The sequence below is a fragment of the Gadus chalcogrammus genome, chromosome 21, assembly GCF_026213295.1.
Source record: "Gadus chalcogrammus isolate NIFS_2021 chromosome 21, NIFS_Gcha_1.0, whole genome shotgun sequence".
Lineage (NCBI taxonomy): Eukaryota > Metazoa > Chordata > Actinopteri > Gadiformes > Gadidae > Gadus > Gadus chalcogrammus.
Genome location: NC_079432.1, coordinates 13,427,332 through 13,442,983, shown reverse-complemented (window position 1 = coordinate 13,442,983; position 15,652 = coordinate 13,427,332). Strand labels below are relative to the sequence as shown.

The 15,652-nt window shown below is 44.8% G+C and overlaps 1 protein-coding gene across 1 annotated transcript in view; it reads right to left on the bottom strand.

The window, feature by feature from the left end:
• rgs6 (regulator of G protein signaling 6) overlaps positions 1-15,652 on the bottom strand; it is a 59,268-nt gene that overhangs the window by 1,404 nt on the left and 42,212 nt on the right. Inside the window, exons 3-15 of the mRNA XM_056581802.1 lie at positions 14,344-14,440; positions 12,710-12,760; positions 12,099-12,205; positions 8,899-8,950; positions 7,341-7,405; positions 6,867-6,943; positions 6,492-6,573; positions 6,112-6,186; positions 5,472-5,573; positions 5,222-5,283; positions 4,269-4,379; positions 2,532-2,657; positions 894-1,080 (exon numbers count right to left, since the gene is read on the bottom strand). Coding sequence (XP_056437777.1) covers positions 894-1,080; positions 2,532-2,657; positions 4,269-4,379; positions 5,222-5,283; positions 5,472-5,573; positions 6,112-6,186; positions 6,492-6,573; positions 6,867-6,943; positions 7,341-7,405; positions 8,899-8,950; positions 12,099-12,205; positions 12,710-12,760; positions 14,344-14,440 — 1,194 coding nt within the window. The remainder of the gene's footprint in view (positions 1-893; positions 1,081-2,531; positions 2,658-4,268; positions 4,380-5,221; positions 5,284-5,471; positions 5,574-6,111; positions 6,187-6,491; positions 6,574-6,866; positions 6,944-7,340; positions 7,406-8,898; positions 8,951-12,098; positions 12,206-12,709; positions 12,761-14,343; positions 14,441-15,652) is intronic.

The window sequence follows — 15,652 nt, the reverse complement described above, 5'->3', positions numbered from 1 at the left end:
GTGTGTATGCTAATGGTGTGTGAAACAGGGCACCACTGTAAACATGGTCGTCACTGGAGGAAGAAGCTACAGACACAAATTGTCGGAGATGAAAAATAGCAACATTATTTAATTCCTTTTTGAAACCTTGTCTCAGGAAGTTCACCAGCTCAATGCCCCACTTTCTTCTACGTTCGTAGACAGAAAGCTAAAGTTCCTGGGGGTTTAAAACAGGGTCTACCATTAGCTCTGCTTCTGTACTTTAGTCCACTGATTCATTTTAGCATAATTAATCCTCATTTCTTCAGCTTCCCTTGAATTCATATGTTGGTTGACAGAAGCATGTGTGGCCATCGGTTGGCTTAAATGGAAACTAAAAAACCTCATTGAATAAGTACCGGCCCAATATCCAAATAATAAAGGCCTTCTCTTGCCAACATCTGGTGGATACTTTTTATATATTTGTGAGTGGGCATATGGCTGCTGGCTTCCTCTTCGCTGTCTCTTGCATAACCCAAAACAGCCAGTATAACAATAATTGTACATACACCTTCATTTACCATAAATTAACATTTGTGAATATCCTAATAAGCATTAACTAATGTTAATTAACAGTTAACTAACGGCCTAGCTATCATTTACTATTCGTGTTCATGGTTCCTGAAAACTATGGTATTAATCCACACATTTTTGTAACAAATGCTAATTATTTTACATTTCTACTTAGTAATTACACATTGTAATGATTAACTACAAATTTAATTCATATCTGCATATATATTTCGATATCCGACATGTTTAAACGTGGGATCAGGATCCACAGCACTACGACGTAACCCCGCTGCATCACCATCTCGACCCACTAGATCCAGGCGTGGGGTCTCCTTCAAACAGGACCCCCCAGTGAGGCCCACCTGGGCGTCCTCATAGCTGTAGCGGCCCGGGTCCTTCAGGTTGTGTCCGGTGCGCTCGTAGCTGTGGGAGTCCAGGTTGATGGTGCTGGGCGCGCCCTCCGCCAGGAACTCGGCCCAGATCTCCTGCGTGCGCTCGGCCACCTCCAGCAGGGGGCGCTGCTTGAGGTCCTGCACCGCCAGCCAGAACCTGCAGAGACGCCCCGCCGGCCCCACACTCAGACAGAGTCGACCGTCTGAAGCCCAGAGGCCCGAAATAGCTCTGGGCCACACAGAGGCAGCTGGGCGTTGAGTGTAGTGTGTGTGTGTGTGTGTGTGTGTGTGTGTGTGTGTGTGTGTGTGTGTGTGTGTGTGTGTGTGTGTGTGTGTGTGTGTGTGTGTGTGTGTGTGTGTGTGTGTGTGTGTGTGTGTGTGTGTGTGTGTGTGCATCCAATAGTCGAACGAAATACTGGAGGACTGGCTTCACTGAGCAGTGAAACAGCTGGGGCTGAACTTCACCGGCTGGGCAGGGCTGGGGCTGGAGGTTAGGAATGAGGTTCCACACTAGGGGTGTTCCATAACATTAGTCCATATAAAGTACATGCTGTTTCAGGGTGTAACACTTGCTTACTACATGTGTAATTATTGTCAAGTGTGACCGTAATACTAATTAGCATCACCCATTTATATCAGTCAAATGGTGTATTCTGTTTTTAGCTAGCCAGACAGCATAGATTGGAGACGCTTTCCGAACTAAGAGAAAGAGAGAACGAGAGACGGGGGACATCACTTCCTCTCGACTCTAGTAGTGAACAGTGGAAGGCCCTAGCAGGTCAGGAAGAGGACGAGATGTGGTGGGTACTGGGGGAGGCGTGCGCGCAGGGGAATGTGTGTTGCCTCTTGTGCGTGCATGTGTGTGTGATGATAACTGTGAGGCACAGTTGACAGTCACATTTACATTTAGGGCATTCAGCATTTTATTTAGACGCTTTTATCCAAAGCCACTTATAATAAATACATTATTGTCTTTGTCTTTAGAAAGAGAGAAACAACAATATAGCGCTGTCGATACAGTAAGGATGTTCATAGAACAAGCGCCATGGACTTACAAATGCTAGGTTAACCCATTTCCCGTAGACAACAAAGATAGCTAGGATAAGACGCTGCACGATGCTTCATACTATTTTTAAGTGCCAGGACGTACAACATACAATAAGTGCGTACATTAAGTGCCAGGACGTACAACTTACAAGAAGTGTGTACATTAAGTGCCAGGACGCAGAAACATACAATAATGCTTCAGAGGGGTGTATTTAGGAGAGTAAGGGAGGAGGAGGAGGGGTAGTGGGGGGGAAGGCTATGCAGAGTCCAGGTCAACTCTGAACAAGTGAGTCTTCAGTCTCTTGCGGAGATCTCGGAGCGACTCTGCGGTCCTGACTACGGCAGGGAGCTTGTTTGGCAGGCTTTGTCATAATAGGACGAAGCTGGCCAAACAAGCTCCCTGCCGTGTGTCGAGCGTCCCTATGTGTGAGTGGACCCTGGTGGGATTCTGGTAAATGACTCAGGGTGATCCCTAGCAGGTACCAGGGTGGTGCATGATGAAGGAAGGGCTGTGGAGCAGACACAGGGCCCCATACGGAGCCATGGCGGGGGCACACTCACCGCAGGTTCTCAGAGCTGAACTCAGACTCCAGAAACTTGAGGAAGAGCTCCTGTCCTGCTGGGTCCTTCAGCGCCTCGTCCAGGGAGAAGCCCCACTTCTTCACCCGCTGCTGGCTGGGCTCCTTACTGCCCACCGGGCAGAGAGACAGAGAGAGACAGAGACAGAGACAGAGACAGAGAGAGAGAGAGAGAGAGAGAGAGAGAGAGAGAGAGAGAGAGAGAGAGAGAGAGAGAGAGAGAGACAGAGAGACAGAGAGAGAGACACAGACAGACAGACAGACAGACAGACAGACAGACAGACAGACAGACAGACAGACAGACAGACAGACAGACAGACAGACAGACAGACAGACAGACAGACAGACAGAGAGAGAGAGAGAGAGAGAGAGAGAGAGAGAGAGAGAGAGAGACAGAGAGAGAGAGAGAGAGAGACAGAGACAGAGACAGAGACAGAGACAGAGACAGAGAGAGAGAGAGAGAGAGGGGGGGGGGGGGGGGGGAGACAGAGAAAGAAGGAGAGAAGACTCCCTAAACTAATTGTTGATGGTATTTTTTAACTTTTAAAGGAATCAGGGACGTTTCAGGTCCCCAACGTATGCGTTTCCCCGTGACATCAATTTTGAAGTCTAATCATTTCATCAGACATTTCTTCCGGAGCATCTAATTAACCCGTTAAGCTGAATTATGCAGCTACATTAGGCGTGGTGATTATGTGTCAGCTGCAATTAATTTCACCGTAATTCAAGCGAGTGGGAGTGTACACGAGAGCGACAGTTTGTTAGGTGATCAGAGTTTGGGAACAGAATACAGGTGTCAGCATTCGTTCAGGATTCAAACACAAATCTACGTTCAATATAAAATATTAATGAATGTGTAACCAATATAAATTTGGTTTGTGTCGTTGCAAATAGTATGAATAAACTCAAGATGATGGGAGCGAATCACACGAAGAGCGGATTACTGTGGAATACCGATTTGGATTTGGAACTGGTACAGCAAGGATGTGTAAGCGTTGTTTATGTATGCATTAATTCCTTTGCTCTTTTTAGTGGGCATGCTCAGATTTTCTAAATTTCAACTGAAAACCAATCATGACTTCAACTGATGAGGTGAAACAGAGGGTATAAAGTCCAAGTCTTTTCACTCCCTTTCTCAAAAGAGTCTGATTGTTTACCGTAAGCAGCTGATTCCCTGACAGACAACACATCCAGCCAATCATACGAGCGTTACGTCACCAACCACCAGGCTGATAAACTGAGCTCTCTATGAACCCGGTCAGAAGGACACCAAACACGGCTTACATATTTTCCTCTAAAAATATCCAACAGTGAACATTAATGTCTGTGTTTTATTTCCATTATATATGATATTTTTATGCTAAAACTGCTAAATCGATACCACTGTCTTGTTCGAGCCAATGCTCAATTGAGGAAATGAGCAGTGCTTCCCAAAACCTTCCCAGGGGACAGCCATTTATTTTCCAATCGATCCAATCTACCCAGCGTCATTGAGCTCAAATATAAAAAAAACATCATGCATTATTCAAAGAAGATTCATCCTGACAAATCAGATTCGACTCTACTATATGATTCAATACTAGATCATTGTAACTTATAGATTATTTTTCCCATTTGAAATGTGTTTGTATCTTTATGAAGTGTGTATCTGAGTGTGCATCTCGCCCAGTTGATCCAGTCTAGCTGGGGGGGGGAAGGGGGGGAGGGGGTGTAGCTCTACCTGGTCTCCAGGTCCCAGAAGGTGCAGTCATCACTTGTCCAGGGGTTGGAGGGCTCAGGACTGGTGAGGAACGGGTCGTACTCCATGTACTGCTCCGTGTAGCTGATGAGACTGCCGTCCTCACGTGGCCACACACACACACGCACGCACGCACGCACACACACACACACACACACACACACACACACACACACACACACACACACACACACACACACACACACACACACACACACACACACACACACACACACACACACACACACACACACACACACACGTGTCCAATGTACGCACACACACCAAGTTAAAAGATGTTAGAATACATTCTTCAGTGTCATTTCATTCATGCATGTTAAAATTCTGCACTAAAGTTTATTTATATATTTTAGGAAACTTGTAGCAGTTTATTTTTTTGTCTCGCTGTGTTGTGTCCCTCTTCAAGCACTTTGCAATGCAGTTTGTCACAGAAAGTGCTATCTGTATAAAGTTTGATCCATCGATTGTAGTTTGATACATGCTTTTCACTTGCCACACACACACTCAAACACACACACACACACTTACACACACACACACACACACACACACACACACACACACACTTACACACACACTCAGCTTTCTAGAGCTGGAAATAACCAAGTCTAGCACCAGGGTCTCGGGGTCATGGATAACGGGGTCTCGGGGTCATGGATAACCCTCTCAGCCAATGGGGATCCAGGCCCAGACCTTTATACCACCCATCTATAAATAGTTGAAGGACTTTATTATCATTGAACTTTAATTCACACAACAGATGGGCACACACACACACACGCACACACCACACACACACACACACACACACACACACACACACACACACACACACACACACACACACACACACACACACAAGTTAAATGTCAGGCAGCTCTGGTCTCACGTTGTACAGCACCACACCTCCGTACCTTTCAGCCACCTTAGACATCTTCATGCAGTGGCGGTCGAGCTGATGGCGCAGGAAGCCAATCTAACCAGGGAGGAGAGGTTGTTGGTTCAAAGTGTTGAGAGCCCTTCTACCGGCCCTCCCTCTAGCCGTGGTAATCACGCTGAGAAAGCACTGTTCCCTTTCCTCTTCAGAGGAATACCGGAGTGATGATAACACATGGATGGATGGAGGTGACCCCATGTGTGACGTGTTCCTCGCCGGGCTCCTACCTCCTTCTCCAGGTCCTCCTTGGTGCCTTTGCGGGCGTTGTGCACGGGCCCGTGCACAGGGCTCTGGACCTGGGTGGGCTCCTCCGCCAGGCCGTACACCGACTGGCTCCCGGGACACCGAGGACAGAACCAGACCATATGATGAGAACGTTTGGTAAAATGTTTCACTCCTCGTGAAAGAGTGACGGCACGCGTCGTAAGCACCGGAGCAACCAGAGTGCGGCATGTACTCGATGTGGGCTGGCTTTAGGGAGCAGCCTGTAGCCACACAGCGTGGTCAGGGTTAGTGCTGGCACTGATCAATTCTACTCGGACTCTTCTCTGACTCCCAGCGACGCCCCGGCAATCTCATTAGTCAACCAAGAGATTTACAACGCGATCAAATCAGCATTAAAGCACTCCTGTTTTGCAGGAGTGTTTGCGCCCTCACACAGCACCACTGGCTGAAAAATGCACTTGACGTTTGTAGATATAGCAGCAAAATCTGTCTGTGTCTCTAAAAAATTGTATTCAGCATAAATCCTTTTTTTGGTGTATATGTGTGGTGTTTTTTCAGTTTAGGAGATCCCTCAATCTCATAATCTCAAAAGTGTTTGGACATTTGAACGGCCCAGAGCACAATCGCTGACGAAGCGAGTACCTTCTTAACTCGGTGAGGATTCTTCATGCGACGGCACTTCCTGATGTCCATCTCTGTCGTGTTGACACAGCCTGGCTGGAGAGCGTTGAACACAAATTAAAGCTGCATTTCATTCTCACACACACACACACACACACACACACACACACACACACACACACACACACACACACACACACACACACACACACACACACACACACACACACACACACACACACACACACTCACGCCTGCACAAAGAACACATGTACAAACACACAGCACACCCACACAAACACACACACACACCAATAAACACTCACACCCACAGACACACAAACACACCAATGACACAAACACACACACACACAATGACACACACGGTCAGGCAGCCTTACCACAGGTCTATGGACGTCCCAGAAGGCCCTCTCCTGGCTATCCAGTATCTTCCTCTCAGATTTATCCTTTTTCCTGTCAATCCTGAGGAACAGAAATCAGCCCCATTGACATCTTGACATTTGGTTAGCCTAATGCTTAGCCTCATATAGCTTAATAACTCATTCTTTATGCATGGCAGGACTCCAATGTCCTCCTGATTTTATTACAGGCTTACAGCTTTGAGACACTGTACCGAACTGCATGAGTAGAAATTATATAAACGACACAAATGACACAGGCCTTCTCGCTTCCAGTTCTGAGCTATTCTCAGCGCCTCAAAGCAAAGTTATTCGTTTATTGCTACGGTATTGCTATGGTGACGGAGGCACACTTACTTGACCTGGGCCTCAGCCTGCATGAAGATAAACTCCCACTTCCTGGCGAAGGCTCTCTGAAGCCTGGCCAGGTTCTCCTGTTGAACATAAACACTTTTCATTCCCACCGCTCCGTACCAAACACTAACCCTACGTCCCACTTTGAAAGAGCAGAAAGCTGCCCCGCAGAGGAAGAGGAATCAAACAGTAGGAAATACACCTATGTACACAAAGTACCCCCACACATGCACACACGCATACACACAGGCACACACACACACACACACACACACACACACACACACACACACACACACACACACACACACACACACACACACACACACACACACACACACACACACACACACACACACACACACACACACAAGCATGGCCTGAGGACACAAACAATAAGATCCACCTTGCATCATTAGCTTGAATTATGCACACCACAACTCCCAATGACACACACACCAAGGCTCCCTAACTTACCGCCTCGTAATCTGCCAGCTCCAGCCTGGTCTTATTCTGCATGGTCCGCTTGCACAGGTAGATGGCTGAGAGAAAGAGAGAGACAGACAGAAAGACAGACAGGTTGATGAACACGCAAAGAGGAGGAAAAGAATGGAGAGGAAGAGAAGGACACGGTCGCAACCGGGAGCTCAAGCCACTGCAATTTAGGAAAGCACACATGCAAAGACCAGAAACCAGGTGATTAACAAAACATCTTCATTAATTTGAGAACACATTAGCTTTTAGAAAACTCTTAAAAGTTATGAACAGGTCTGGACACAGCTTCGGTTTAATATTAATATTTAATATTATGATCGCACAATTCTAATATAACTGAGGTGTCCAGACCTGTTCATCACTTCTAAGTGTACTGTGGAAACATCCCCAATGTCGTTTAGTGTAATTGCATGGCGTCTGTATAATGTGTGTTGTCCGACTGTGCAGCATGTTATCTAAATGCTGCGCATACGTGTCAACTTGATAAAGACGTTTTATTATTTTGCTTGTGTTTTGTCTATTCGCATGTGTTTTCTTTAGTTGCAGTGCATTGAGTTCTCAGGGCCACAGTAGACAGATGATCTAGGCTTACTTTCTCATGAATATCCGTGTACAAAGCTTAATCTACACAGCTCTTATTAACAACATAAACACAAAGCAAAGGCCCCCATCTCAGACTGTTTTATGTCTCATACCAACAGGTGCTTTAAAACTGAGCCTGTAGAAGTCCCATTTTTGTGCATCGTAAATTTCTGCACGGTGTAGGTGCGTTGTGGGTCATATACAGTGCCTATTTCTCCACGGCGGTATTAATGAATGAAGTCCATGTAAAGCACAATGTGCCTTGACTTTGGCGAACACAGAATACAGAAAACTTGACTATCAAAGCTATGCGGTTTGTATTCAAATTGAGTCATAAGCAGGGGTTTAAACACTTCCCACCAGCAAGCCAATCTCTACTTGACCTGAAACGTATATCTTACTAGTAGTAAAAAAAAAAAGCGGGGTCAATATCATAGCCGGTTCCTCAAAAACTAAACTCTTTTTTCAATCGTGGAAGGAAGTATTTCAGACTTCGACTTCCTCCTAGTTTAGTATTCCATTTAGCCATGACAGCCAGTCTGAAATTCCTAAATCATTCGACTTCCTCCTAGTTTAGTATTCCATTTACCCATGACAGCCAGTCTGAAATTCCTTAATCAATAACGAATGGCAGAGTCATAAAAGGAGCGCCGGGAAATCAATCTCTCAACGACAGCCAGAGTTTTCATGAAACCTCGACTTCCAAAGTTTTACAAAAGACTCTCACCAACATTTCCCAAACAACATGTATACATAAAACATCACACACACACAAACACACACAAACATACACACGAATGTGCATCCTCACACTCACACACACACACACACACACACACACACACACACACACACACACACACACGCTGATAGCAACATCAATCTGAACTATGAAACAACTGCAGGTATACATGTAAAATGCAAATATAGACTGAAATATCAATGTCAAGTCTCTTACCATAGTCTGTGTTCTCTGGCTCCCAACAGTTTGAAGGCCAAAAGTATGGTGCCTAAGGAAAGGGTAGAGGTAAAACCGAAGGTCACCACCTAATGTATTCAGAAGCTGCATTTCAATGACAACGACCTCATAAACAGAGACATTGTTTTACTGATGTGTAGGCCCTGAGGAGTGATATTGTAGTGGGAACTACTTTTAGCGGGAATTAATAAAAGGTAGTTCCTATTACTGTAAGCAAGATAAGACACAACCATTTGGAAATGAGTAAAAGAAAATAGATGTCATTTGAAATTGACCACATAGCCGGTGTCGTAACTTCACACAGTGACAGGGTTCGCCAGGTAGCCAATCACACAAACATCAAAAACAGCAAGTGAGCACATTGTTAATGTCAACACTGAACACTTTGGTTTCCCTGCAAACAGTATTGGCGTTGGCCAAAGACTTGGCGATAGAACATGTACGTAGGCTCTGCCCGGACAGCCAACATGAGGACTCATCTGACCCAGGAACACCTCAGTGTGTCTTTCAGTGGGACTAGACTTAATCAAAGCATGCAGGCCATCCCATGTGGTGGCGAATGTGTTTTATGCTAAAATATACATGCTAAATTAATGTTTAATGGTGATTTGTAAACTGGTAGTCTAGATTGACACCCTCAGGCATTATTTTCCCTGCAATGTCTCAAAACTGTAGAAAACCGTGACCCCATAAATTTGAATTGTAGCGAACCGTCAATTTTGTAATATAAATAAATATGTATGGAGTATACTACAATTAAAGTAAAGTTGTTATTATTAATATTGAGTCTTTATTCATCCTTCAGACATTCCTTCAGTAGATTTAAATAACTTTAGTGAATTCAGACAGCCTTGGTTATGATAATTGTCATAATAATTTTTTCTCCTTTGTGTTTCTCTTTCTATGACTTCCAAAGTAATTTTCCACTTTGAAAACGCAATGCAAATCATGGATACTATCTCTGCAGTGTGCCTTCTCTTGGTGCCAACAGACCTAGGCAACAAAAGGCTTTGCCGCAATACTTCCCGGCTGTTACAACTGTATTTCATTAATCAAGGTGTCATCGGTGGCTTATTAATGGCGTTGTCTAACTTGTTGTGAACACCATGTAAAGTGGTAAGCCAAGGCCCTGGTGTCCCATCACCAGGCCTTCATTTCAGCGCCACTTGCGTGAACAGGAACGCCAACCACAGTAAGGACATCTGCCTCAGATGTGGATATTGATACTGACGTCGCTCACACACATTCCTCCAACTGCCAAAAGGGACTCTTGGAGAATAAATCAGGTGGATTTGCAAAAACAGATCAGTCAAATAAACAACACCTGACTTAATGTGAATGAATCATGTTTATTGCTGCTTTGCATCTATACTATATTGCTGAGAAAGAGTGGGTTGTTTTTAGCTTTCTTCAGGTTTGTTTCAGGTATTTTTTTCTGTTAGATCAGTCAGTCTAGGCTCCGACAGCAAGCGTCTTCTCTCCTCGTGATGATTAATCTAAAAGGACACCATTCCAAATAGGGTCATGGATTCTCCCCAACCCCAGCCCACCGTGCAGGGAAGACACAGGAAGACAAAGCAGCAGTCGGACGCAGGATGGGGTTTGAGGTCAGAGGGGGGCCACATCCTGTATATTTACAAAGTGATTCCGTCCTGTCAGAAAGCCACAAAGGTAGATTTAGAATTACAGTGACTTTACACCTTCCGTATATAACTTAATAATTCTTTGACGGGAATCCGGTATTTCAGAACCAGGATTTCTTATCATCACACAACGCCCATAAATGACATGCTTGTGTAGCCACATGTCAAATAACCTTTTTCTCTTCCATGCTTTATCAGTCGCTCTCTATTCATCTGTCCATCACTGTCTTCCTCCCTCTCATTCCTCCTTCAGCTTCATGTAAACATGGCAACAGTGCGTTTACATGGGACAGCGAGATCGGAATAAGCCTTTTACCGATTTTGGTACTCGAACGGACCGTGTCAATTATCCGAAAGTACATGGCCTTTAAGAGATCGGATAATGGCCGGAGCATGGCTGAATCCGCTACCCTAGGTGGCGCTGCAGCCCTTTCAACAAGTGGTTATAGAGCCACTTCCGGTTGATCTCTACGTCCCAGCAACAACAAACTCAGGCGGCATTCGAAAAATTTGTATTCAGTAGACAGCTGTCAGATCTCTTCGGGTCCATGTCATTTCTCAGATGATCCATTGTTCCGACCTCTCGGTCGTATACGGACTCCTCTGGCGGCGGAGCAGCGGGAGGAGTCTGCATACGACGAGCGGTCGGAACTATGGAATGTCTGAGAAATAACATGGACCCGAAGTGAACTGACAGCTGTCCCGCATACGGCAACAATCCCTTTCTCCTCCATGTAGCGTTTCATTCTGGACTTCAGAGAGTCAAAGCAAAGATTCCTTTCCTCCAATTCCTTCTCCACCATGGCCGAGATTACCCCCACTATGAGTCTTTGTTGTGGAAGTATCAGAGAGTCTGAGACCCCGACGCAATCTTTAAGAATCATAATATCAGAGAATATCACCGTCAGTTCGGTCGTGGCGCAATGCATGAATAAAGATTGTATACAAGTCAGAAGAAAAAAACATTTATTTTGACAGATGTGCCCGAAGTTACTACTTTACAACCTCGTTGATGACCAACGTTTAAGAAAACATGTACTTTTAATTCATAATTGCAAGATCTCGAGCATGCACAGAATGCGAAATCCGATGCGAGATACGATGCAGGTTTACATGTAGGTAGAAATCGGACAAGGATCGAGTTATCTAGGTGTTCTTATCCGATCTCGCTTCTCCATTCATGTACCGATTTCAGTCCGAAGTAGATCGGGTAAAGGTGTTTACATGCATTTTAAAAGTCTGGTTGAGGTCTTATTTGATTCTTTATCCGATAATGTCTCTGCATGTAAACGCACTGACTGTAGGTCTGCAGACTTCAGTGGCACAAAACTAACAAGGCAAGGAAAGCCCTTTAACCTCTTCTGTCAATCCTCTCTCTCTCTCTCTCTCTCTCTCTCTCTCTCTCTCTCTCTCTCTCTCTCTCTCTCTCTCTCTCTCTCTCTCTCTCTCTCTCCCTCAGTCTTACCATCATTCATTCTCGTTCGTTCTATCTATTGTGTATGGGGTTGGTTGTTTGTGGGGGTCTTTTCAGCTTACCTGGAAGCGGTAGAAGGTTCCGTCGTCTTTCAGAGACAGGACGTGGTCCGAGATGGGGAAGAAGTAGCCCTGGGAGGCGATCAGGCCTCCGACGTGAATGGCCTCAGCTGCACACAGCCACAACACAACAAACCACACAGCTGTTTTAAATGCTCATGGTGATGATCAAAAGGCATTGTACTTCCGCCCAACTTTTGCTCGACTGTGTTGACATTACAAGCAATCATATCATCATGTCATGATTGTGTGTGCGTTTTTCGGAGAGGTTGCACATTCAAGTGCTTGTGATTAGTTCTAGAAAAACAACCAGCGGTGATTGTAGTGTCAGACAACACATGCACGCACACACGCAGAGACACACACACGGCAGCATCCATTTGAACAATAAAACAACTTCAGATATGGATGTGAATACTTCAATTCAGACTTAAAATGTCATCATGTGACCCTTCAGAGCATACAATTCATGGATGGACTTCAACAATAGACTGCATCGAGGACTTTGAGAAACCATGAGTTGTTTGCACTAGAAATCAATCCTTCTAAACGGTTTTACAATTCCTGAAGAGGATATTCTTTGACACATCCAGTGAACCATTGCTCCTCCTCACCTGGATCCTCAATGTCCAAATTCTTCATCAGCCACTGCACGATATCTGTACCTGTAATACAATGAGAAGATATACTGTAACCCTCTGCTGAGCTCACGATTCCCATTGCTTGCGAGTGATTCCATGCATCAGGGTGGGGTCGTGTTTTTTGAAGTACTTTGTTGTGCTGCACAAAGGAGACTCAGCTCTATCAGTGTCTCTCCACCTCTGGAGCTCATTCTCTCCATCATAGGAGCGAGAGGGAGAGTTGATAAAGAACAGCTAGATGAGACAGGAGGCAGGCCGTTAAAGGGAGATAAAGATCGGTTGGGAGAAAGAGAGAGTGATTAAGAGGACGATAGAGAGGGATAGATGAGAATGAGTGATAGAGAGGTGATGGAGAGGAAGAGAGAGAGCATTATATTTTTCTGGCTGGTAGTGTGTTTATAAGAGCTGAATACATGATCATTAACTTAAGCCCAGAAATCTCTATTAAGTTGGTTCAAAGTTGACAAAACAGGGTTGTTCTGATTTCCTCTCTTATAATTCTGATGGTCTATTAAACCATAGGTTTACCTCTGTAGGAATAGGGTACCGGGGTACCGAAAACTGTGCTTTATTATTAAAGATCATTGTATTGATATGTCAGACGTTATGGGTTACATTTCTTGAGTAATTAGTTAGTGATATCTCTAAAGCCTCAGGAATACATAGAATCGTTGAGAACCATAGTTGCAGCTTTCTCTGTCTTCTCTTATCTTACACTTATTTATTATTTAGTATTATTCGTGATCCAGATACAGGTCGCATGAACATGATCTCTCTCTCTCATGGCCTTTCTTTATGTAAGGGACACCCAGAGAGCTGCTTCATATGGGAAACTTACTGAATGTAAATATCATTTCAAAACATCGGCCAACATTGAACGTTATATTACGTTATGTTATGTGTTATATGTGTTTTTATATATATATATTTGGATTCAGTGCTGGATATTTTAGGGTTTGGCAATGCTGTCAAAGACCCTCTCATCACCACAGAGATGGCAAAAGCTGTGTGGCTCGAGTCGATCACGACTACACTTGTATAAAAATCTGCTTTCTATTCACTCTGAAATACTTTGTGGTTCACACACACGATGAGTGTTGAACCTCTGGGTTGCCAGAGTTGCAAATGTACTCCTATAGAGTTGAGAGCTGAAGCCCCACCTAGCATCAACGCTACCCTAGGTCTAGCAGACAGCTCAGATTCAACAATCATTTCAACTTTGAGTTGCTCAAACCAACATCTCGAAGCATGTCCAATCCGATCACAGCTCTGTTTGACGATGTAAAGCCAATGAAACCTTAACATCAACGGCTCTCTTCATTTCTAAACCTAAATACAGGGAGGTGGGAGAGAGAGAGAGAGAGAGAGAGAGAGAGAGAGAGAGAGAGAGAGAAAAGAGAGAGAGAGAGAGAGAGAGAGAGAGAGAGAGAGAGAGAGAGAGAGAGAGAGAGAGAGAGAGAGAGAGAGAGAGAGAGAGAGAGAGAGAGAGAGAGAGAGAGAGAGAGAGAGAGAGAGAGAGAGAGAGAGAGAGAGAGAGAGAGAGAGAGAGAGAGAGAGAGAGAGAGAGAGAGAGAGAGAGAGAGACTCTCTGGAAGCCTGTCACTCACCTGTGACCACACTGGGGATCTTTGTCATGAAACTCTTGACCGTTCTGATGGGCACGCCTTCCTCCTCGTCCTGGATGAACATCACTATGTCCTCAATCTGCCAGGGGCGACAACACAGAGAGGCTTGGATTGGATTTGATCCCCTCCATTCAATACATTTGTTGAGATATGGCTGAGTTGAGACACAAAAAAGTAAGCCTAAGCGGACACAGGATGACTGAGGACAATACAAATCAAGTCACAGTGATGATGATGGCCACACCGGTGGATATTAAACACAGGGGACGCAAACCCATGCAATCAAACACACACACACACACACTACAGCCACACACACACACATACACATACACACACACAGACCCACATATCCCACGTGTACCGAGGCCTATTCATACCCCTGAGCAGAGGTTAATTAAAGACGTGGACCACTTTGCGGTGAGGTAATCATGTCAGCCGCTCCCTCTGCATGCCCTCCTGGCTGATTGCTCGTCGCCGCTGCTCCTCACACTCTCCAGGGGTCGTCCAAGATTAAGATTTAACATGATCGAGGCAAATTCGTCAGGCCAGACCCATATATTTTTTATTATGATGCCAACTTTTTGTGACTTTTGCATCGTTCAAAATCTTGAGGATGTTAATGAGCTCATCAGGTGTCAGGCGTCCCCCAGCTGTCTACAGGGCCGGGTCCTCTGCCACATGTCCCCCTGTCTCTAGAAACAAATGAACTTTTCCAAATATGACGACAATGTGCACGTCCGTTTACGTCTGCATCCGATTTGACCACAAATTAAGAATACTATAAGCCTTATAAACAATAGTCATGGCTTGTAATCAAATGAAATCAAACCGTGGTGGGTCTCTGTGGAGACGCTCCACTCGGTCTGATTACACACCAAGTTCACACCCAATCAGCACAAATCCTGCATCAATAAAGCGAGGCGTTTGGCTGATTAAAGAACATAAATGCATGTTAATTATACGTTTCAGCGACAAGAACAAATGCGGCACTATTCAATTTAGCAGAACAGCTAAACTGCGCAACTGAGGACCAACAGGGAATAATTTCCACCACCGTGAGTGCTATGATATGAAGGCAGCTGTTGACACAGTTTGCGTTTGACGTTTTTAATGGTTTTACGCTTTTTTTTCAGCTATTGTGTCACCTTCTTCTCTACAGTCTAGAATGTGCTCGGCTTGGAAAATGAAATGATTGGATAGTGCCACTGCCATTGCACAAAGGGGTTATCAAGCAGACAATGAGGACATTTATTGAAAGCAAAATATAACACAGCAAATTGCACACAGA